General features: G+C 40.1%; 1 protein-coding gene across 3 annotated transcripts in view; it reads left to right on the top strand.

Moving 5' to 3' along the window:
• The window catches only part of px (plexus), a 742,022-nt gene that overhangs the window by 452,112 nt on the left and 269,992 nt on the right, over nucleotides 1-19,918 (top strand). For all 3 annotated transcript variants that reach the window (XM_067150020.2, XM_067150021.2, XM_067150022.2), the window contains exon 8: nucleotides 9,971-10,195. In XM_067150020.2, the coding sequence (XP_067006121.2) occupies nucleotides 9,971-10,195 (225 nt within the window). The remainder of the gene's footprint in view (nucleotides 1-9,970; nucleotides 10,196-19,918) is intronic.

Below are 19,918 nucleotides of genomic sequence, written 5' to 3' on the forward strand. Positions count from 1 at the left end.
CATCGCATTATCGGCTCAAAGTCACGTCTTGTTACAAAGAATTTGCCACGCTTAGATGCTATTGATCTTGTGATCAAAACGCCTGATCAGCGCCGCCATCGACTTCAAGAGTGTGATTTCGTTCGCATCAGCAAACACAAGTCTATCTTTGCAAAAGGATACACCCCTAACTGTAGCACATTCATTTTTCAAATCAGGAGTGTTACTCCAAAGTGGTGACGGGAAGGGCATCTGACCGTAAAACTTGGCCCTGTGTAGCTAGGCTGCTCCAAGATGACGTCGGGAAAGGCATCTGGTCGTAAAACTGGGTTAGGCCATATGTGTGTGTGCTCTCTCGGTGGGAGAATCAAAATGGCGACGGGAAGGTCACCTGACCGTTAAACTAGGCCCTACGTAGTTAGGCCTCTCCATGAGGTTAGGCGTGCTCTCTTATGCGAATCCCCCATTGCCGTACTACTCAATATCGCGTCGGCAAAATCCGCGAATCTCCATTGCCCTACTACACAAGATGGTGTCGGCAGGGGCATCTAACCGTAAAAGTGAGGTTAGGCTCCTCGATGAGGTTCTTACGCGAATCCACGTTGCCTTATTAAGATGGCGTCGCGAGAATCCTCGTTTCCCTACTACTCAAGATGGTGCCGGGAAGGGCATCTAGCCGTAAAAGTGAGGTTAGGCCCGTCCAAGATGGCGACTGTTGCCGTTGGGAAGGGCATCTGCCCGTAAAACTAGGCCGTGTGAGGATGGGGCCCCTCCAAGTGGCGACTGTGAGGTTAGGCTTGCTCTCTTATGCTACTATGCTACTGTTGTAGGGGTTAATGACCTCGTGTCAGAACCTCATGGGTACACAACTAGGGGTCAATGAGGTCGTGGGAAAATGGTGATTGTTAGTTCATTGAATATTGCATTCTGTCAATATTGCCATCACTTTATTATTTACAGCACTCGTATTATTATTGTTTTAGAAGTTTAAATTTTAAGGCTCAGTAACAATAGCAATTCCGCTTAATAGTGTTCAAGATCAAACTAGGCCAATTATGTATCATCTGTGTATCGTCTAAGGCGTTAATAAATTTAATTATGAGGTGTGATTTGATTGTTCAGATTTCACTGTTTATTTTCATTACACTCTGGTGTCCCCTTTGTGCCTAGTACGGTGAGATATCGGTCTTTAAATGCTGGTCCTAGGTACAAACCTGGTGACTACATGTAGAATTTGTGCTGGATAAAGCTAAGTAGGACTGGTTTTCACCGGGATCTCCGGTTTCCCCATATTCTTTTCATTCTAGTGATTCTCCATTTATTCATTGATCATCCCTTCAAAGGTGCATGAAAAGCCTCCCATGCCGGCACTTTTCTTTTCCTTGATGTTAGTTGAGACTCCTTCGTCCAGCCCGGTACTTCTCTGGATTAGTGGTAGACTTTCCGCCAGTGGATGATAAGATCGTAGGTTCAAAATCGGCAGTAGTCGATTTCTCGTTTTCATCTTATTCATGGTATTCTGCCCATCGTAAGTGAGGCCTGCCTTTTTCTTCCTTCATTTCGTCCTCCATGTTGCTCAGTCTTAAGAGCCTGCAAAACCTGCAGCTCTCATGCCCTACCTCAGACTGTCCCTTCACCATTCTACAGGTCGGCCTCGAGGCCGTTGTCCATCTGGACTGAGTGTAAGTGCTCACTTCAGGATAGATTCAGGGTCAGCTCTGACCACGTGACCATACCATCTGAATTTTCCCTTCTCATTTTTTTGCTAGGGGCTTTACGTCGCACCGACACAGATAGGTCTTATGGCGACGATGGGATAGGAATGGCCTAGGAGTTGGAAGGAATCGGCCGTGGCCTTAATTAAGGTGCAGCCCCAGCATTTGCCTGGTGTGAAAATGGGAAACCACGGAAAACCATCTTCAGGGCTGCCGATAGTGGGATTCGAACCTACTATCTCCCGGATGCAAGCTCACAGCCGCACGCCTCTACGCGCACGGCTCTCATTTTGTTGGGAATCAGGGCAACTGTAAGAGTGTTCCTGACAGCATAGTTCTTAGTGTGGCTCCTACCCTCCATCCAAGCATGCACATCGCCGTAACGTGCAGGATCTTCTCGTGTCTCTTCGTCACCGGCTAAGTTCCACTCCATACAGTATCACCGGGCGAACGACTATGCGGTGGATCTTCTATTTGAGACACAGGAGTACTTGCTGTGACAAAGGACACCGCCCATGACCTAGCGTCTTTTCAACCCGGCTTTTACTCGAGCTCGACCGTCTAGAAGACGTGTGCCACCGTCTGCTGTCATGCGGGAGGCAATGCCTTAGATGTCTTACGTATTGGAATGTTTTCGACCAATATTGTCCCATTTGTCTGGATGATGCACTTCAAGTACTCTAACTAGAATGTAACTAGAATACTAACAGGTAGGCCATTCCAGGAAGCTGCGCTGCCAATGGCTGGTGTGCTGTTTTTGCGAGGTTTAGCCGCAATCCAAACGTTTCTGGCTTTGTTTTCAATTGAGTGACCAATTCAGTAAGCTGCTTTCGCGAGTCGCTAACCATCATAGCGCTATATGCACAGAGAAGGATCCATAGATGGGGTGTTTGCAGGTCCTTGGTTACTGTGTCCTTGCACAGGATGAACTAGAGTGGTGACAGGGCGGATCCTTGATGAAAACCCACTCTAATATCAAATGGTGCTGTGACGCTAGCTGAACAGCGGACAAAGCGTATAGAGTTTTGATAGAGCTGAACCAACTGGGCATATTTTTTTGGGGAACGCCACCATGCATATGTCGCGAATACCAGATGATTTCTTAAAGAACGCGATCAAATGCCTTTTTCAAAACCTAAAAAGTCTGTATGGACAGTTTTTCTCTTCTTTGTACCTCTCTGACAGCAACTGGAAAGCATCTGTTTTCTGCGGCCTAAAGGCCACGTTGGTTTCATGAGACAGTAGTGCTGCTTTTATTCGTACGTCAGTCACCGGCTCGAAGATTTCCGTGGTGTGGCAGAGGAATGGAGACGAATTGGGCGGTACTGAGCGCAGATAATAAGATCGTCCTTACCTTTCCAGATCTTGGTCTTCCGGTTGGATGGTGTGTCATTGTCTTCAGTTCATTTGTTGATTAATTTTGCTAGAAATTCAGTTCCACGTTGCCTATCTCCTTTCAAATTGCAAAAGGGATGTCCAGTTGCTTTGCTGTTTTTCATTGCGTGGATGGCAGCTGCAACCTTGTCAGGCGTGGTGGGTGGAACTACACTCTGCCCTGGATTGGGTGTGGGACGAGCTGGATGTGGGAATTCCTCATTACAATTTACAGTGAAGTGTTCACGCCAGTGTCAACGTAGGGTTTTCGAAGGGGATGTTTGTGCTCGTCCTGGATGTGGATGACATGACCCAATTCTTCAGTGGCATGATGAGATCTGGCATTCTGTAGATAGCATTGGCTCATCTGTGTTAATATAATTGTTCAAGGAATTCATGAAAGTAAGTGACCTCGGCGGTTTCCACTGTTCGTTTGGTGACATTTGAGCTCCCGATAGAGGACCAGATCCATGCCAGTTTCTGTTGGCGGTCTTCTTGGATTTCTGTGCACTGGACATCGTCATTCCACCACCAGACGTGTTTGTCCACGAAACGCTTTCTTTGTTTTGTTAGTCCTGTGTCTTCCGCAATAGATATAATGGTTGGTTCGGCCGCCGCCGCCGCAGGACTCCCAGGGGCCCGCTCCTCCGCCACCACCCGTGGGGCCTTCCCAGGGGCCCGCTCCTCCCGCGGGAAATTTGAATTTGTAAACAAAGCCACGTGCTTTTTGACAGCTGTCATCGACGACAACAACGCATCGCTAACCTCAGTGCTGCCATCTTGACGGGCCTAAACCTGAGTGCTGCCAACTTAACCTCCCTAGCACGAGATTTGAATGGGTAAACAAAGCCACGTGCTTTTTTGGGAGCTGTCATCCGCCATCTTGCATCGCTAGCCTTAGCGCTGCCCTCTTTACGGCACTGCTAGTAATTTAAAAAAATCTGTCAGCTGTCATCCACCATCTTACATCGCAAACCTCAGTGCTGCACTCTTTAGCTACTTACCTTTGACATGTGGTGGAGGACAATTTGAAAAATTCTATTTGATAGCAGCCATCTTTAATCAACAGAGCACCGTGAAGTGTTGCTATATCGTTTACTGAGCGAGTTAGCTACGCGATATGTGCATAGTGTGTTTTTTATTTTCGTACTAGGCAAATCATTGAAGTGATGCTATATCGTTTACTGAGCGAGTTAGCTACACAGTATGTTTTTTTCGCACTAGGCAAATCATTGAAGTGTTGCTATAACGTTTACTGAGCGAGTTAGCTACGTAATATGCATAAGATTGCGTTGTATGTTCGATAAATCTATGCCTTGACCGAGCAGGAAGAGGAAAAGGAGGATATAACAATCGCTATCTTACGCAAGCAGTTCAGAATTCTTTTTTTCTCTCTTAGACATGTTGTAAACACATCAATCGATGTTCTGATCATATGTTGTATCGATTACAGTGTTCTATTTTATTCTTAATCACTTCTTTTGTAATCTGATCTTCTTAGAACATAGGTATCCCCTGACATGTTCTAAACACATGTTGTATCGAGTACCGTGTTCGATTCTAGTCTTGATCACTTATTTAGTGATCTGAACACATCAATCCATGTTCTGAACACATGTTAAAGTTAACAGCATCGATTCTAGTCTTGTTATGTTTCAATCTGATCTTTTTAGAACAAAGGTATCCCCCGACATGTTCTAAACACATGTTGTACAGTGTTCGGTTCTAGTCTTGATCACTTGTTTAGTGAAATGAACACATCAATCAATGTTCTAATCACATGTTGAAGTTAACAACATCGATTTTAGTCTTATATTTCTTTTCTAATCCGCAAGTCTAAACATGCACAATAATGTTTTCGCTACACACTCTTGCCTTCGCGATGCGTGTTCGATAAAACTATGCCTTGACAGATGAGGCGGAGGAGTAGGGGAGGAGGAGGAGGAGGTGGTAGAGGAGATAGCCATAACAGCCACCGCCATCTTGTGTAGTAACCTCTAAGTAGTAATTAGTGTCGGGAGGGGCATCTTGTTGTTGAATGTCTCCTTCAAGATGGTAGATGGTTCGCAAATGTATTAAAGTTGATGATAGCTAACGGAATTTCAAATTATCCGTCACCACAATTCAAAGGTATGTAGCTAAAGATAGCAGCACGGTGCTCTGTTGATTAAAGATGGCATCTGAATAGAATTTCAAATTGCCGCCCCCACATGTTAAATGTATGTAGCTAAAGATTGCAGCACGATGCTTTGTTGATTAAGATGGCGGATGACTGCGGATGGAATTACCCGCAAGATAGCAGCACGGCGCTCTCATGATTAAAGATGGCGGATGGCAGCTGTCAAAAAAGCAAGTAGATTTTAAATATCCCACCACCACCACGATAAGGTTTAGTGCCGTAAGGATAGTAGCACTGAGGTAAGCGATGCAAGATGGCGGATGGCAGCTGACGGAATTGCCCGCTACAAGATAGCAACGCGGTGCTCTGTTGATTAAAGATGGCGGATGACAGCTGTCAGAAAAGCACGTAGGTTTGTTTCCAAACAAGAGCACGTGGAATTTTTCAAATTGCCGCCACCACATTTCAAAGGTAAGTAGCTAAAGAGGACAGCACTAAGGTTAGCGATGCAAGATGGCGGATTACAGCTGTTACGTAGAAATTACTCACTACTACGATAAAGATAGGAGCACGGTGCTCTGTTGATTAAAGATGGCTGCTTGTCAAAAAAAGCACGTGGGTTTGTTCCCAAACATGAGCACGTTGAAATTACCGCCACCACTCTTCAAAGGTAAGTAGCTAAAGACTGCAGCACCGAGGTTTGCGATACAAGATGGTGGATGACAGCTGACACAATTTTTTTAATTTTTTAAATTTTTTTAAATTACCAGCAGTGTCGTAAAGAGTGCAGCACTAAGGTTTGCGATGCAAGATGGCGGATTACATCTGTTAAAAAAGCACATGGAATTTAAATTGCCCACCACCACATTTCAAAGGTGTGTAGCTAAAGACGGCAGCACGGTGCTCTGTTGATTAAAGATTGCTGCTGTCAAATAGAATTTCGTCGTTGCCAGGACAAAACCTCTTATGTGAAATATTTTAGCTTAGAACTTTAGCCGGTAAGGTTCTCTCATCTGAGGTGCAATATTGTGTGAATATTGTCAAGGCATTCTCGCTCTTCATAATGTATGAGCTGCGGGTCAGTACATCTCCAAAAATATTAACACATAGGAGGTTTCGTCCCGGCAACGACGATTTTTCAAATTGCCCTCCATCACATTTCAAAGGTAAGTAGCTAAAGATTTTTTTAAAATTACCAGCAGTGCCGTAAAGAGGGCAGCACTAAGGTTAGCGATGCAAGATGGTGGATGACAGCTGTCAAAAAAGCACGTGGCTTTATTTACCCATTCAAATCTCGGGCAAGTAAGGTTTAGTTGGTAGCACTGAGGTTAGCAATGCGTTGTTGTCGATGACAACTGTCAAAAAGTATGTCTTGGTTTTTGATATGTTTCATTGTTTTGAATGCACGAAGTACCAGCAATGGTTAAGCAGTCGTCAAGCGTTCATTAGCAATTCTGGATCTGAAATTATTTTTCACAAAATACATTGTGGAAAGTACATTTTCAAACACACGTGTAGCCCCGGACACTGTCAGCAGATATTTAGGAAACTTGAGCGAGTTAAGATAATAACGTCTATCAAGAGAGAGCACATCAACTTCCCCTGCCCTTCTTTTGTCTGCAGTTGTAGCATTTTCATCTGTAATTCAGTTGTGTCAAAGTTCCTGAATTCATTTGCTTTGGTACATCATTCTCTTGGAGAATCGACGAAGAATGGTTTTTCCACCGCCTGAGAAAGTCTGAACTGCAAGAATCGTTCATCAGATCTCTCTTCAGTTGGTAAAAGAAATCAGATTTTTTTTCGCAACAAACCTTCATTAGGATATATGGAAGGAAATTCGGGAAAATTAATTCTTTCTTTCGGGCCGATTACCTTTGATGTTAGGCCCCTTAAACCAACAAGCATCATCATCATCATCATCATCATCATCATCATCATCATCATCAATTCTTCCTTTCTCCAGGTTTTGAGTATAGTTATCTACGTTAGCTGTTGCTGGCTCTGCACACAAATTTAAAAATTTCAGAATTAAAAAATAACATAAATTACTAACTGAAGCTGATAGGACAATGCAGCCAAGTAAACACCCCCTGCTGTCTTTGGAGCAAATTGAAAACCTGTTCACTCTCACAGCTTCAAAATCTGATAGTGCCATATATTGAGCAAACATTGTTCAATGCCGGGGACGTGTAAGTAATACACATTTTTAATATTTTTACTTTTTTTCATTGTCATTTGTTCCCTTTCTTACTCTTGACATCGGGTTAACCATTCAGATTCGAGGGAAAAGGCACCGGAGTCGGCCATTTGAAGACCCCTTCACTAAAGAGGAAGAGATCATTTTGGTTAGGGGAAGACGCGGGTGAGAAGGGCTGCGGCCTACGGTGTTGTTACGTGGTTGGAGAGGGGCAAGGGAGGCGCGCGTTTCATGCCTTTTGTCAGCACTGTCAGCACGAGTTAAGGCAATGGTGTACCAAAGGCGGAGTATGTATGCCTCACCATTGCACATGACTTCAATAATCGAATCACAAGATCACCGGTGTACGTGGACAGTAAGTTAACTGACTAACACAGTAGCTTAAATAAAAGGATGGATCAGGAAACCACGGGCTACTGTACATCTCGGGTAGCCTATACAAAATGTAATGATTTAAAAAATCCTCCGCTGATAGAAAAAAGATACATTTTCAGAGTTTGACCGAGCAATGTGGTTGGGGTCCCGTAGCTATGAGCTTGCATTCAGGAGATGGTATGTTCGAATCCTACCGTCGGCAGCCATTGAGATAGTTTTCCTTGGTTTCCCATTTTCACAGCAGGCAAATTCTGGTGCTGTACCTTAATTAAAGCCACGGCCGCTTCCTTCCCTCTCCTAGCCCTTTCCTATCCCATTGTTGCCATAAGATCTATCTGTGTCGGTGCGGCTCTAAGCAACTTACTTGATTTGTATTGTAGGCTGCTTATTGTGAAAGGTAATTCTGCATCTAATTCGATATATATAGAGTTATGACTTTCAGAGAACTGTGGAAACCACATGTTAGTGTATAAAATTTGAGTTATGTCCGTTATTATTATTAATCGGTACCTATTATTTGTCTAACTTAATAAGGAAGTATTGATGTACCGGAGTGGTCATTTTACATGCATTTCGTTTTTAACATTTGTTTTTATGTTAATTTGTAGGCTACTTATTGTAAACGCAGATATTTTTACATCTAATTCTCTAAATTTGGTGGAAATGTTACTTTCTGAGAACTATGACAAATCCCAAGTCTTTTCAGAAAATTATTATTATTATTATTATTATTATTATTATTATTATTATTATTATTATTATTATTATTATTATTAACTGCGTAAGTTTTGTACTCTGATATAATAAGGGTGTATACTAGTGCACAAGTAACTATTTTTCATTTTTTTTTTTTTTTTTGGTATTGTGTACTCACCAAGAATGCAATAAAATTCCTATGTTCTTTGAAATCATTTTAGGAAAGTCTGGGCAAACAATATTGATAGGGAATCTCCCACCTGGGTGACAGTTCTAAATGCAGATCAATAATGATTGTGTGTACAGATATTTTTTCATCTAGTTCTATATACTTAATGGAATTGTCACTGCGGGCAAAAGGCTTTGTAACAACAAAAATTAACGTGAAGAGGAGCCTGCAGAAGAAACATGAATCCTAAAGCTAGACCCATTGCCGCCGTAAGACCTACGGTATCCTTGTCGGAGCAAAGTTAAGGTGATTGTAAAATATGAAATAAAACTCTTGTAGAATTATATACAATTTGTTCTTTTTAAACTTTTTAAAAAAATTCTTGCTTACTCTTTCTGCTTTCCATGACATTTGTGTTCATAGGTGTGCACTACTCGGGTGTCTTCTATCAATCGTCCAAGAATTTCTAGTAGGTAGAAGGGTTCGACATGTCTTTACTGTTATAATAACAGGCACCAGGAAGTGTTCTCCGCAGTGCCTATGTGCTGCTGACGCTTGTATGATAGAAAATTTAAAAACCAGTGAACTTTGTACTCGGAACATCAATTCATAACAGTTGCTGGAAGTGTTCCCCTTGTGTTCAAAGACAGATACTAACACGTCTACACATATTGTCAAAGACTTTCACTACTGTGTCTTGCGTGAGGGACTGCACATAATTATATTCACTTTAAGTTCATCAAATTTTCTTATCTGTTTAAACCATAGGCCTGCCTGTTCCCGGTGCGTCGTGAACTGAGCCGGTCACACGAAATTTACTTATCAAATCCTGAATGGTATCCCGGTTTGGACACTTTGAATTAGAAACCAGCGCCCGAAATTTTAGTTTTACATTTTCTGTAAACCGATCATCTTTGTGAAAAACATATTCCACCAAAAAAGCTCTCTTCAATAGTAAACATTAATGCTTGTATCCTGTTACACTATTCCAATAATTGATCTAAATTCTCACTTAATGCAATACACACTGACGATTTTGACAGCTCACACGTGGCCTTCCGTGTACTGCTATCCTGTTTACCTTGGCCTCTTGGCGAGTGAGGGTGAGAGATATGACACTGAGCTCCCAACTAAACTGCTGATGCTCTCTCACATAGCAGCAGGTAGGCACTGCGGAGAAAATTTCCTGGCGCCAGGTTTTATGACAAAGTTTGTCTGGTTCATAGCCCTATGGAGGCATTCTGTGCTTTGTTGCTACTACGTAATGGTATAACCTTTTTTCTTTTTTTCCTGCAAGTAATGCCAACCGATTTTCTTACAGAAGACATATGATGTGTTTCCTACAGGTTTGCCCCCTGGATCCAAACCACCTGGCACCACTCATTTGATTCCCTCAGCAACACCTGTGAGTAAGCACCATCGTACTGGAGCTCCTTTGCCTGGGGGTCACACGGTTCCTGGACCTGGTCCTGGTGTTCAGCAGTCAACTCAGCCTCCAAGTTCCAGTGGAGGTGATCGCTCTTTTGCTGCTGCTCTGCGCAAGTTGGCCAAACAGGCTGTGCCACCATCAGGTAATATACTACGAGAGTTATCTTCTGTTGGCACTAGTTAGCAATCACAGCTCAACAGGTATTATTTTGTTTCTGCTAAGGGTGATTGATTAGTTGAAACTGAGTTAAACGTTTCCAGTGCAATTTTTTTAATAATTTCATGTGGCTATTTCTAGCCGAGTGCAGCCTTGTAAGGCAGACCCTCAGGTGAGGGTGCGCTGCATCTGCCATGTGTAGGTAACTGTGTGTTATTGTGGTGGAGGGTAATGTTATGTGTGGTGTGTGAATTGCAGGGTTGTTGGGGAGAGCACAATCACCCAGCCTACGAGCCATTGGAATTAAACAATGTAAAATAAAAGGTCTGTTAACCACCACTGTATCATTGTATTATATATATATATACTACATCAGAATTTGGTTTTCATGCTGTAATTACTTCCTTGTGTGCAGCTAGAGACCTTAGTGGACAGTAGTGAAAAATCTCTTAAATCCATAAATTATCGAATAACCTAATATTAGGTAGTGTAATTGGTATTTCCTTCACTGCCATTAATGTTGCCTGTAGTTACCAGACAACTTACTGAGTAAGGACTACAAATAATTTACTTTGAAAAGATTTCCTGAAGCTTTTTTTGGGAAATTATATGTGTGAATTTTCAGAAATTCCCCAGATCATTTTTAAGGTTTGACACTGTCCCGTTATTCTACCTTCAAGGTAATGTGCCCCAAACTAGTACTCGGACCTCAGCTGCGCTCTGTTTGAACTTCACTAAAATACATTTAATATAAAATTACATCCTGGTTTTGTGATGGAGAACATATAATTCTATTATGGACAAGACAAGGTAAACTATAGCCATAAATGATTGATGTTGGCAGAAGCATGACATTAGATTTGAGGAAAATATTTATTCATAATAAAAATAAAAAAGAAATTAAATAGACCTTCAATCAAAACAAATGTGACAAAAATACAAATTTCAAAGTTGTCTCGATTTTGTAGTTCATCTTGGGATAATATTTACAAGGAAACATAGCAACTGTGCACCAGCACACGCACTTAATATTTACACTGAACACTTGGGAGAATTTTAACACTTCGAAGGACTTGGGCTCGCGTGCTTGCACTACGCACCTGGCTTGTTTGTTTTGTTAATTTATTCAACTATAGATTAGTACTTCTCTTGCCTGCACACTTGACACTGCAGTGGGGACCCTAACTTTAGAATCATCTAATGCGCTTAGGAAGAAAATACCTAATCTAACTGTACGTTCAAAATATCTGAGTGGTAAACCCATCCTAATATTATACATCTTGCAAAAAAAAAAAAAAAATAATAATATATATATGCATATCAAACCATGGATCGGAACCACACACAAATAAATCGTGAACTTTACGCAAATCCAAGCACGTAATATGTTGTATTTCACGAAAATTGGCCACTTCGAAACACTGTTCTTGGTAGGCGCAAATAAATTACCCTTGCCCAAGTTTAGTATACAACAGGTTGCCCAGAACAGGGGTTTCTTACATTTTGAGGGCTTCGGCTATGCTCACTTATGACGTCAGCCAGTTGCCCACCCACCATACTGTATGTGAGTAGTGTGTGAGTTTCTTTTATATGTGCAAGTGAGTTGCCATTTTGATTTTATAGTTTCATGATGCTTTCTATGACTAGTCCTTGTGGTGAATAGCTGCTTTCTTATTTCAGTGTTATTTTGTGTTTGACTGCAATTGATTTGTCTCGGGTTGCATATAAACATGCCTGGTACGACGTGTATGGTTGCTGTGTGCAATTACTTCTGGGTGAAAACCAAGAAGCTATCCTTGTGACTATCTCCTCCTTGAAATATCTGATCTCAGAAGTTCAGAATCTGCAAATGAAGTAAATTTTTACCCCCAAACTGAAGCAAGATTCACCCGAGAATTTGTTTTCTCAGATCCATTCTCGAGGAGGATTAGGCGTAACATTTTTGTTCTTATTACAGACTTACAGTCCGAAGAGGGTTCGGAGTAATGCAGAATCTAGTTTCTTTAGTATGTGGAAGTGATCCTAATTTAAGTAGTGATCTAGTAGCCACATTTGTGAAAATGAGGACATATGCTCGTTTAAAATATTAAACAAATGTGAGGAGAAAGGAAAAATTGGAAGCAAACGTGTCAACGTTATGCATATAAAAGTCAAGAAGATAAAGAAAATTAAGAAACTTAACAGTTAAGGTAGGATTCACTTTATCATAATAGAACTGTTTGTTCATTCTTTTGTTCACTTGTTTGTTTATTAGTCAAATAAATGGCCAAGTCTGCTTTGGTACAAAATTTGAAGACTGAAATAATACCAAATTTTACGTAAATTCATTCTTAAAATCCTGAAAGTTACTGAGATAACTCGCACTCCCCACTCATGAAAATAATAATAATTTAGAGAAATCTGAACTCCCACACTTACCATATTCTCACTTAGAAAACACAAGATGATACTAACAAGTATGTGGATCACAACTCCACCAGCACTCGTACGTCATGCACATTACCAGGAAAATGTGACTGCATGTTCCCATACCCTTAAAATCCCGTTCTCTATCTAACCTTTTATTGAGTCGGATCTTAATACCTTTTTAAGTTACACGTTTATCCCGAGATTGCGTTGCGTCTCAACATCAAAAGAAATGTAAAAGCAAGAAACATTAATGAAAGTAATATTATTTATGAAATTAATGCTAACCATTTAGCTACAAAAATGAAATAAATGGCAGACTATAACTACATGCTTTAGTCTAAATGTACTTTACAATATTTACAAATTATTATCAAAGCTGTCCTACATCTTACTGAAAAATTCAGGACATAGTCCTGTGGAAAAAAAAAAAAGCCTATTGAATTAACGTGGCAAAACTAACCTATCCCCTCATCAATGTTAGACAATGATATCACAGTCATAATTTCATTAAAAAATCTTGTAATCATCTATTTAGAAGATCCATTGCATCCACTTCCTGCCAGACTTCTCTCTACCTTTAGTGACCTCAGGTGATCACGGTAATGACCTCAACGATAAAGTTGAAATCATAACAGATGTAAGGGAAATTTAGAATGGGAATGGGAATTTACAATTTTCCAAAGTTGAAATCTCCATAGGTCTCCATACTCGACAAAGAACCCTGTTCCTCAGGTCATCTGCTTTTTACTCGCTGTGTGAACTTCTATTATGAAGCACCATTCATTCACTTGTTAGAAGCTGTGACAGGGAATTTTATTACTTACGCCAGTAGCACTGGCGCCCTTGAATCAGAAACTAGTTTTCATTCACAAGCGGGCTACTATTTTACCGTGAACTTGCCAACCCAACTACTTGTTTGCCTTCCCTTTCACTCTTAACTGAAGCAGTGTTATTATGCAAAATGTTGTGACAAATTCTGTTTATAAATTCTGGATTTAATTTGCATAACTTTTCCATTACTCATGTCCCAGGAAATCAATAATTTATTTCACACAACTCGCTAATTTATATTAAGCAGGCTACTTTGTGACCACAAATGTTAACTTTTGCCAATGTTCATCCTGCAGGACATTTGGCAGTCCCTAGGCATAGAAGTTGCCCCAAATCTAACTTTGCTAACAACCATTTGTGCACAATGGACCCATCTCTAACTGTGAACAATATTCCTATAGGCTATGAAAATTTACAAAGCTCGGTTCTCCCCATCGGGCTATAGTTTTCTAAGTCTGACCATACGTGTAGAGTAATATCAGTTCTACAACACTCAATTTAACTTGAGGTACCTTCTCTCCGTTGAACACACAACGAATAGACAACTTCATTCTTGGACAGTTCCAAACATAAGACGCTCTACCCTCATTTGCTGGTTGGTTTTATTAATTCAGCCAAACATTATTCAGGTATGCTCGTTCGGGGCACATATCTCGTTCCAATGGGATTGAATTTTTAAATACCGGGCGAGTTGGCCGTGCGGTTAGAGGCGCGCAGCTGTGTGCTCGCATCCAGGAGATAGTGGGTTCGAACCCCACTGTTGGCAGTCCTGAAGATGGTTGTACATGGTTTCCCATTTTCACACCAGGCAAATACTGGCTGGGGCTGTACTTTTAATTAGGGCCTGTGTTGGCGCGACGTTAGGCAACTAGCAAAAAAAAAAAAAATAATAAATTTATTGGGATACTGATATCTCAAAAACTGAAGATGTTTCAGGCGTGAAATTTGGTATTTGAAATCTCCTTGAAAAAATAAAGAAATACGTTTGTTTTGTTTTCGGAAATCCACTTAAAGGGGGGGGGGGTGAATGAAAAATGAGTTGAATTATTTGTATGAAGATACTATTATCTCAAAAACGAAAGATGTTGCAGACATGAAAATTGGTATTTGGAATCTGCTTTAAAAGTAAAGAAACTAGTATTCCTTTGATTTTGGAAAATCCAATTTATCGGGGGGGGGGTGTCAAAGAATTGAAAAATTAATTGAATTAATTGTATGAGGATACCTACATTTAATAAAAACTAAAGTTTTTACAGGCGTGAAAATTGGTATTTGGATCTCCTTTAAAAACAAAGGAAAACACTTTTTGGGGGGAAAATTATCTTGGGGGGTTGGTGCTGAAAAAGAGTTGAATTCCTTTTATGAGGACACACATCTCAAGAACTGAAGATGTTACAGTCATGATAATTGGTATTTAGAAGATCTTTTACTAATAAAGAAACAAGTATTTTTTCTAAAAATTTCACTTAATGGGAGGAGTGTGAAAGGAAGTGAAAAAAAGTGAATTCTTTTTATCGGGATACATATATCTCAAGGCTGAAGGTAACAGCGTGAACATTGGTATTTGGAATCTCCTTTAAACTTAAAGAAACACACCTTCTTTTGGTTGGGTGGTGGGGGGAATGAACTTAATGGCGATGGGGTGAAAAGGGAGTTGGGACCAATTGATTTTACTGTTCATAAGGTACGTGATTCTGATCATAAACCGATCATTTTTAATCTTTCCTGAGTTTGTTTTCAAGAGCCATGTTTTCCTTTGGAGAACTAAAAGTTAGACTACAGTAGATTCTCCTGGCATATAAATAATTTTTTTTATCACATTTGAAATAAACGATAGGAATGACATTGACCGTGCAGTTGTTCACCTCTATAATAAGGTCAATAGTGCACGGAAGTATATCATTCGTATCGCCAGAATCCCCGCGCACTTGCCTACGCATGACAATGGTGCTGGTCACAATGTTAGCAATGACAATGGCAGTAGATGTAATTTACCGCCAAGTCTGAGAAAAAGTCTGAGGTCTGAGAAAGAGATAAGGAGAAGAATTTTGCTAGTACGAGTTGCTATGATGAAATTAACAAAGATTTGGAAGAACAGAGGAATTACTTATAATACAGAGTTCGGTCTCGTTGAAACCCTTGTATTTTCTGTGGATCCGTGGTAGAGTGTCGGCCTCCGGATCCCAAGATAGCGGGTTCAAACCCGGCAGAGGTAGTCGGATTTTTGAAGGGTGGAAAAAAGTCCATTCGACACTCCATGTCGTACGATGTCGGCATGTAAAAAACTCTGGTGATACATTTGGTATTTACCCGACAAAATTAATTAAATCTCAGCCATAGACGCCCAAGAGAGATCCGGTTTACTCTAGGTCCGCTAGATGGCAGAGTAAACCGGAACGTCGAAATTGACGAGCAGACAGCCAGATGACGTCAAATCGAAATGTCTGCAAACGGTAGCTGAGGCCATACGATTATTATTATTATTATTATTATTATTACCGCCAAGTAGCGGTCTTGCATCTTGCTGTGAGGTCCAGAACATCAATAATAATAATAATAATAATAATAATAATAATAATAATAATAATAATATTCTGGACCATTGTCAAAATGTGCAGACCGCACTCGAAACGGGTCCTGGCTGGATAATGACTATGAATGCAGTCCGGCCGTGGGTTCTGTACCGCCAAGGCACTCAAGATGACACCACACCGGATCTCCTCAAGGATTTGATCCATATTAAAAATGCTTATGGGAAAAGAATGCAAAGATTTTGGGATCCAACTGACCGGGCACAATACCTGGAGCTAGCTCGGGAAGTACAAAATTAATTGTTGGAAAGAAAGGTTGAAAAATGGGAGGAACCTTTCCGTCATATTGTGAATTTTGGCGGATTATATATAAAATGTTAAGCATTCAATTATAAATTTCAGTATAATACCGTAGCAAAGCACTGGTATCTTGCTAGTTTTATGGATATAATTACAGTGGAATTTGATTTATTGCATTTTAATTCTACACTATTTCTCATGACTTGATGGAACCCCTCATGTTGTATTATCACTGACTGTACCCTGGCTTTCAAGGAAATTTTAATTGTGGCACTTTATAATTGGGTTGGAGGCATTTCAGTTGGTGGGAGAAAAATTAACAAACTATTTGCTGATGACACCACCCTGTTTGTCAGCAGTGAGGAAAATCTTTTGGATATGCTAACAAGAGTTAAGAATGCGATTCTTGAGTATGGACTGGAGCACGACCTCAGTAAGTCCACACTCATGGCGATTGATAACAGCAGCACAGATCATGCTCACAATTTGAAAGAGCTGGAGGTATTGCACGACTTCGTACCGTGGGTCAACAATCAGTGATACGGAAAGGTCTGAGAAAGAGATAAGGAGAAGAATTTTGCTAGTACGAGTTGCTATGATGAAATTAACAAAGATTTGGAAGAACAGAGGAATTACTTATAATACAGAGTTCGGTCTCGTTGAAACCCTTGTATTTTCTGTTTTCTCATATGACTGTAAGGCCTGGACCATAAAGGCTTTAGACAGAAAACGCATCCATGTCTTTGAAATGTGCTGCTTGTGTAGAATGCTACTTGTGATTCAGACTGCAAGAAGAACCATTTGCGTTCATTCTTCAGGAGCTGAAGATTTTGAAACATCTTTCTTTTCGTATCAATGAAAAACTACTTCAGTTTTACTCGGAAATGAGTAAATCAATAGCTGGTGTTGACTAGAGAATTATCAACACATTATCGAACAAGGGAAATGGGGAAGTGCAAGAGTTGGTTTAATAATAAGAGAATTAGGCAGCGAGTAAGGTACTATGACCAGCATGGTGAACAAATTATTGGTGTCAAGATAGGCACCAAGCCAGTGCCCACCACAATAGTGCACTTCTGTTTGCCTACTTCTTTAATGCTTCTGTTATCCTACTAGTTTAGCAGATGATGAAATGAAAAGATAACATGAACAGATAGAATGTTTAATACAGTATGTAAAAGGGGATGAAAATCTAATTATGATGGAGACTGAAATGCAGTTGTAGGCCAAGGACGAAAGGGTAATGGAGTAGGAGAATTTTGACTGGGACAAATGAATGAACGAGGAAAATGGCTGGTAGGTTTGGACACCAATCATAATTTAGTCTTCGCTAATACTTAGTTTAAACACCACAAACGACTACTGCCATGACGACTCCTGAGTTTTATTTTTTGTTTTGTAGGATAAAAGCATTAGTAGTTACACAAACAAGAAAAAAGTTAGGGTAAGCAATAATAATGTGTTCTTTCGTTTGTTGATATTTACGGAGATTATTTCCTAAATTATGTCAATCATTCAGTCCTTTGTTGTTCTAAGTAATTTTCTGGTTGCAAAACAATAAACACGGCCAGAAGAACGGTTTAATTTCTACACCCACTTAACCACAGTATTTCTGTATATTTTGAAACATAGAAATAAAGTTTCCCTGTATTACGAAACTTTATGAAGTTTGTTAATGATGGTGTAGGCCGCCCTTTAGAAATGAGTTTTTTTTTTTTCCTTTCCGTGAAAGCTTAATGAACTGAATGTTTTTTTTTTTTTTTTTTTTTCATTAATACTTCAATTACACAATCACAAAGTTCTCTTACTGGATTTTCACATTTTGATGTACTTGCATTACAAGACATTTTATTACTCACTGATTCGGTACACGCTCTGGGTCTAGAACGACCTGCTGTCGGACGAACAACCACGTCCTCGCTGTCCGATGTCTTGAGCCTAGTTGCCCTCTAAACCTCGCTTTTCTCCAGCTACCTGACATCATCTACAGCCATGTGGATTCAAGGATAGTTTAAGATGAAGCGAAGACCTCCTTGCATCCAATACCAAACTGCTCAGAATAAATCTCTTCCCCATAGTGCCTTTCAATAACATTGTTAATTGTGATTTGTCACTTGGTTTTCAGTTATGGCAATGAATATTAAGAGTTTATACCGCTCGCATCCTATGTGGACTAATTACCATTGGTCGGCTCTACATGTGGACAAGACCGGAAGACACAGGAAGGTATCAAATAGACTTCATTATGATTAGGCAGAGACACGGAAACCAGGTTTTGATTTGCTAGACCTTTCTAGGAGTAGACGTGGACTCTTTACCACAACTTGGTGGTAATGAAATGCCATCTGAAATTTAAGGAATTGAAGATGGGAGGAATGCAAGACAATAGGATCTAGACAAGTTGAAGGAAATTGAAGGATTGTTTCAAGGAACATATTTCACAAGGTCTAAATGGAAAGGATGAAGAAAACAATAGATAATGAGTTGACAGTCTTGAAGAATGAAATCAGTAGGATTGCTGAAGTGAGGTTAGGAAAGGCGGCAAGACAGAGTAAGAAAGAGTGGATAACTCAAGAGGTACAAAACATGTGACATGGTGAAAGTAGAACAACTCAAAAAATGAGGAGAGCAGAAAGGAATATAAGTGATTAAGGAATAAAGTAGATGGAAAATGCAGGACAGGTTAGGAACAATGGCTGAAAGAGAAGGGCAAGGAAGTTGAAGGTTGTAAGTTTGTAGGAAAATCAAGGAAACCTTTGAAGAAAGAAAGGAAAACTAGGTGTATGAATATTAAAAGCTGAGATGAATAAACACTTCTTGAGAAAGAAGCCAAGGCAAAAAGATGGCAGGGATAACAATTGTATCATGGGAAAGAAGCAGGTGATAATGTTCTTGAACAATAAGAATGTGTTGATGCTGATAAGATGATAGATCCACTTTTGACATCAGAATTTGACATAGCTTTTGAGAGACCTAAATACTAACAAGGCCTCAGGAGAAACTGGCATGGCAATTTAGAGTATGATATAGGAGAAGTGCAATTCAATTTTAGATATAACTAGTTGATGTACCCGTGCTTCGCTACAGAATTGTAGGTTAGGTAGTGTACACGTTGTGAGCGAGACTGTATTAAATTGCATAGCTCTTAACGTTATCCTAGAAACACGATGGAAAAATCACCAAACGTCTTTTCTCATATGAAGACTGCGTTAGGGAATTTTCATTGTAATGGTAGGCCGCTTGCCTACCATCAGTCACAATCAGGTTGGGGAATTTCATTATAATGGCAGACACTCACACTCCACCTGCTTTTTTTACATCCTCAGAAAGACTGCTTTAGTGATTTTCCCAACTGAAATGGACATAGGTCATTACTATGACAGTAGGAAATTTTTCCTCCAAGCCAGAGGAAAAACCCCCTCTTCACTGCTAATTTTGAATAAAATGAATGTAGAATTTAATAAAAGTGACAAAGGAAGAAGCTCTTTTTAAGAAACGGCTCTTTTCAGGGTTGAATTTTGAGTTATTTAGTGAATTGTGGTGCTATAATTTGGAATATGCCTAAATTGTAACTCTAGACCAGATCATACTACTACTACTACTACTACTACTACTACTACTACTACTACTACTACTAC

The sequence above is a fragment of the Anabrus simplex genome, chromosome 6 (assembly GCF_040414725.1).
Source record: "Anabrus simplex isolate iqAnaSimp1 chromosome 6, ASM4041472v1, whole genome shotgun sequence".
Lineage (NCBI taxonomy): Eukaryota > Metazoa > Arthropoda > Insecta > Orthoptera > Tettigoniidae > Anabrus > Anabrus simplex.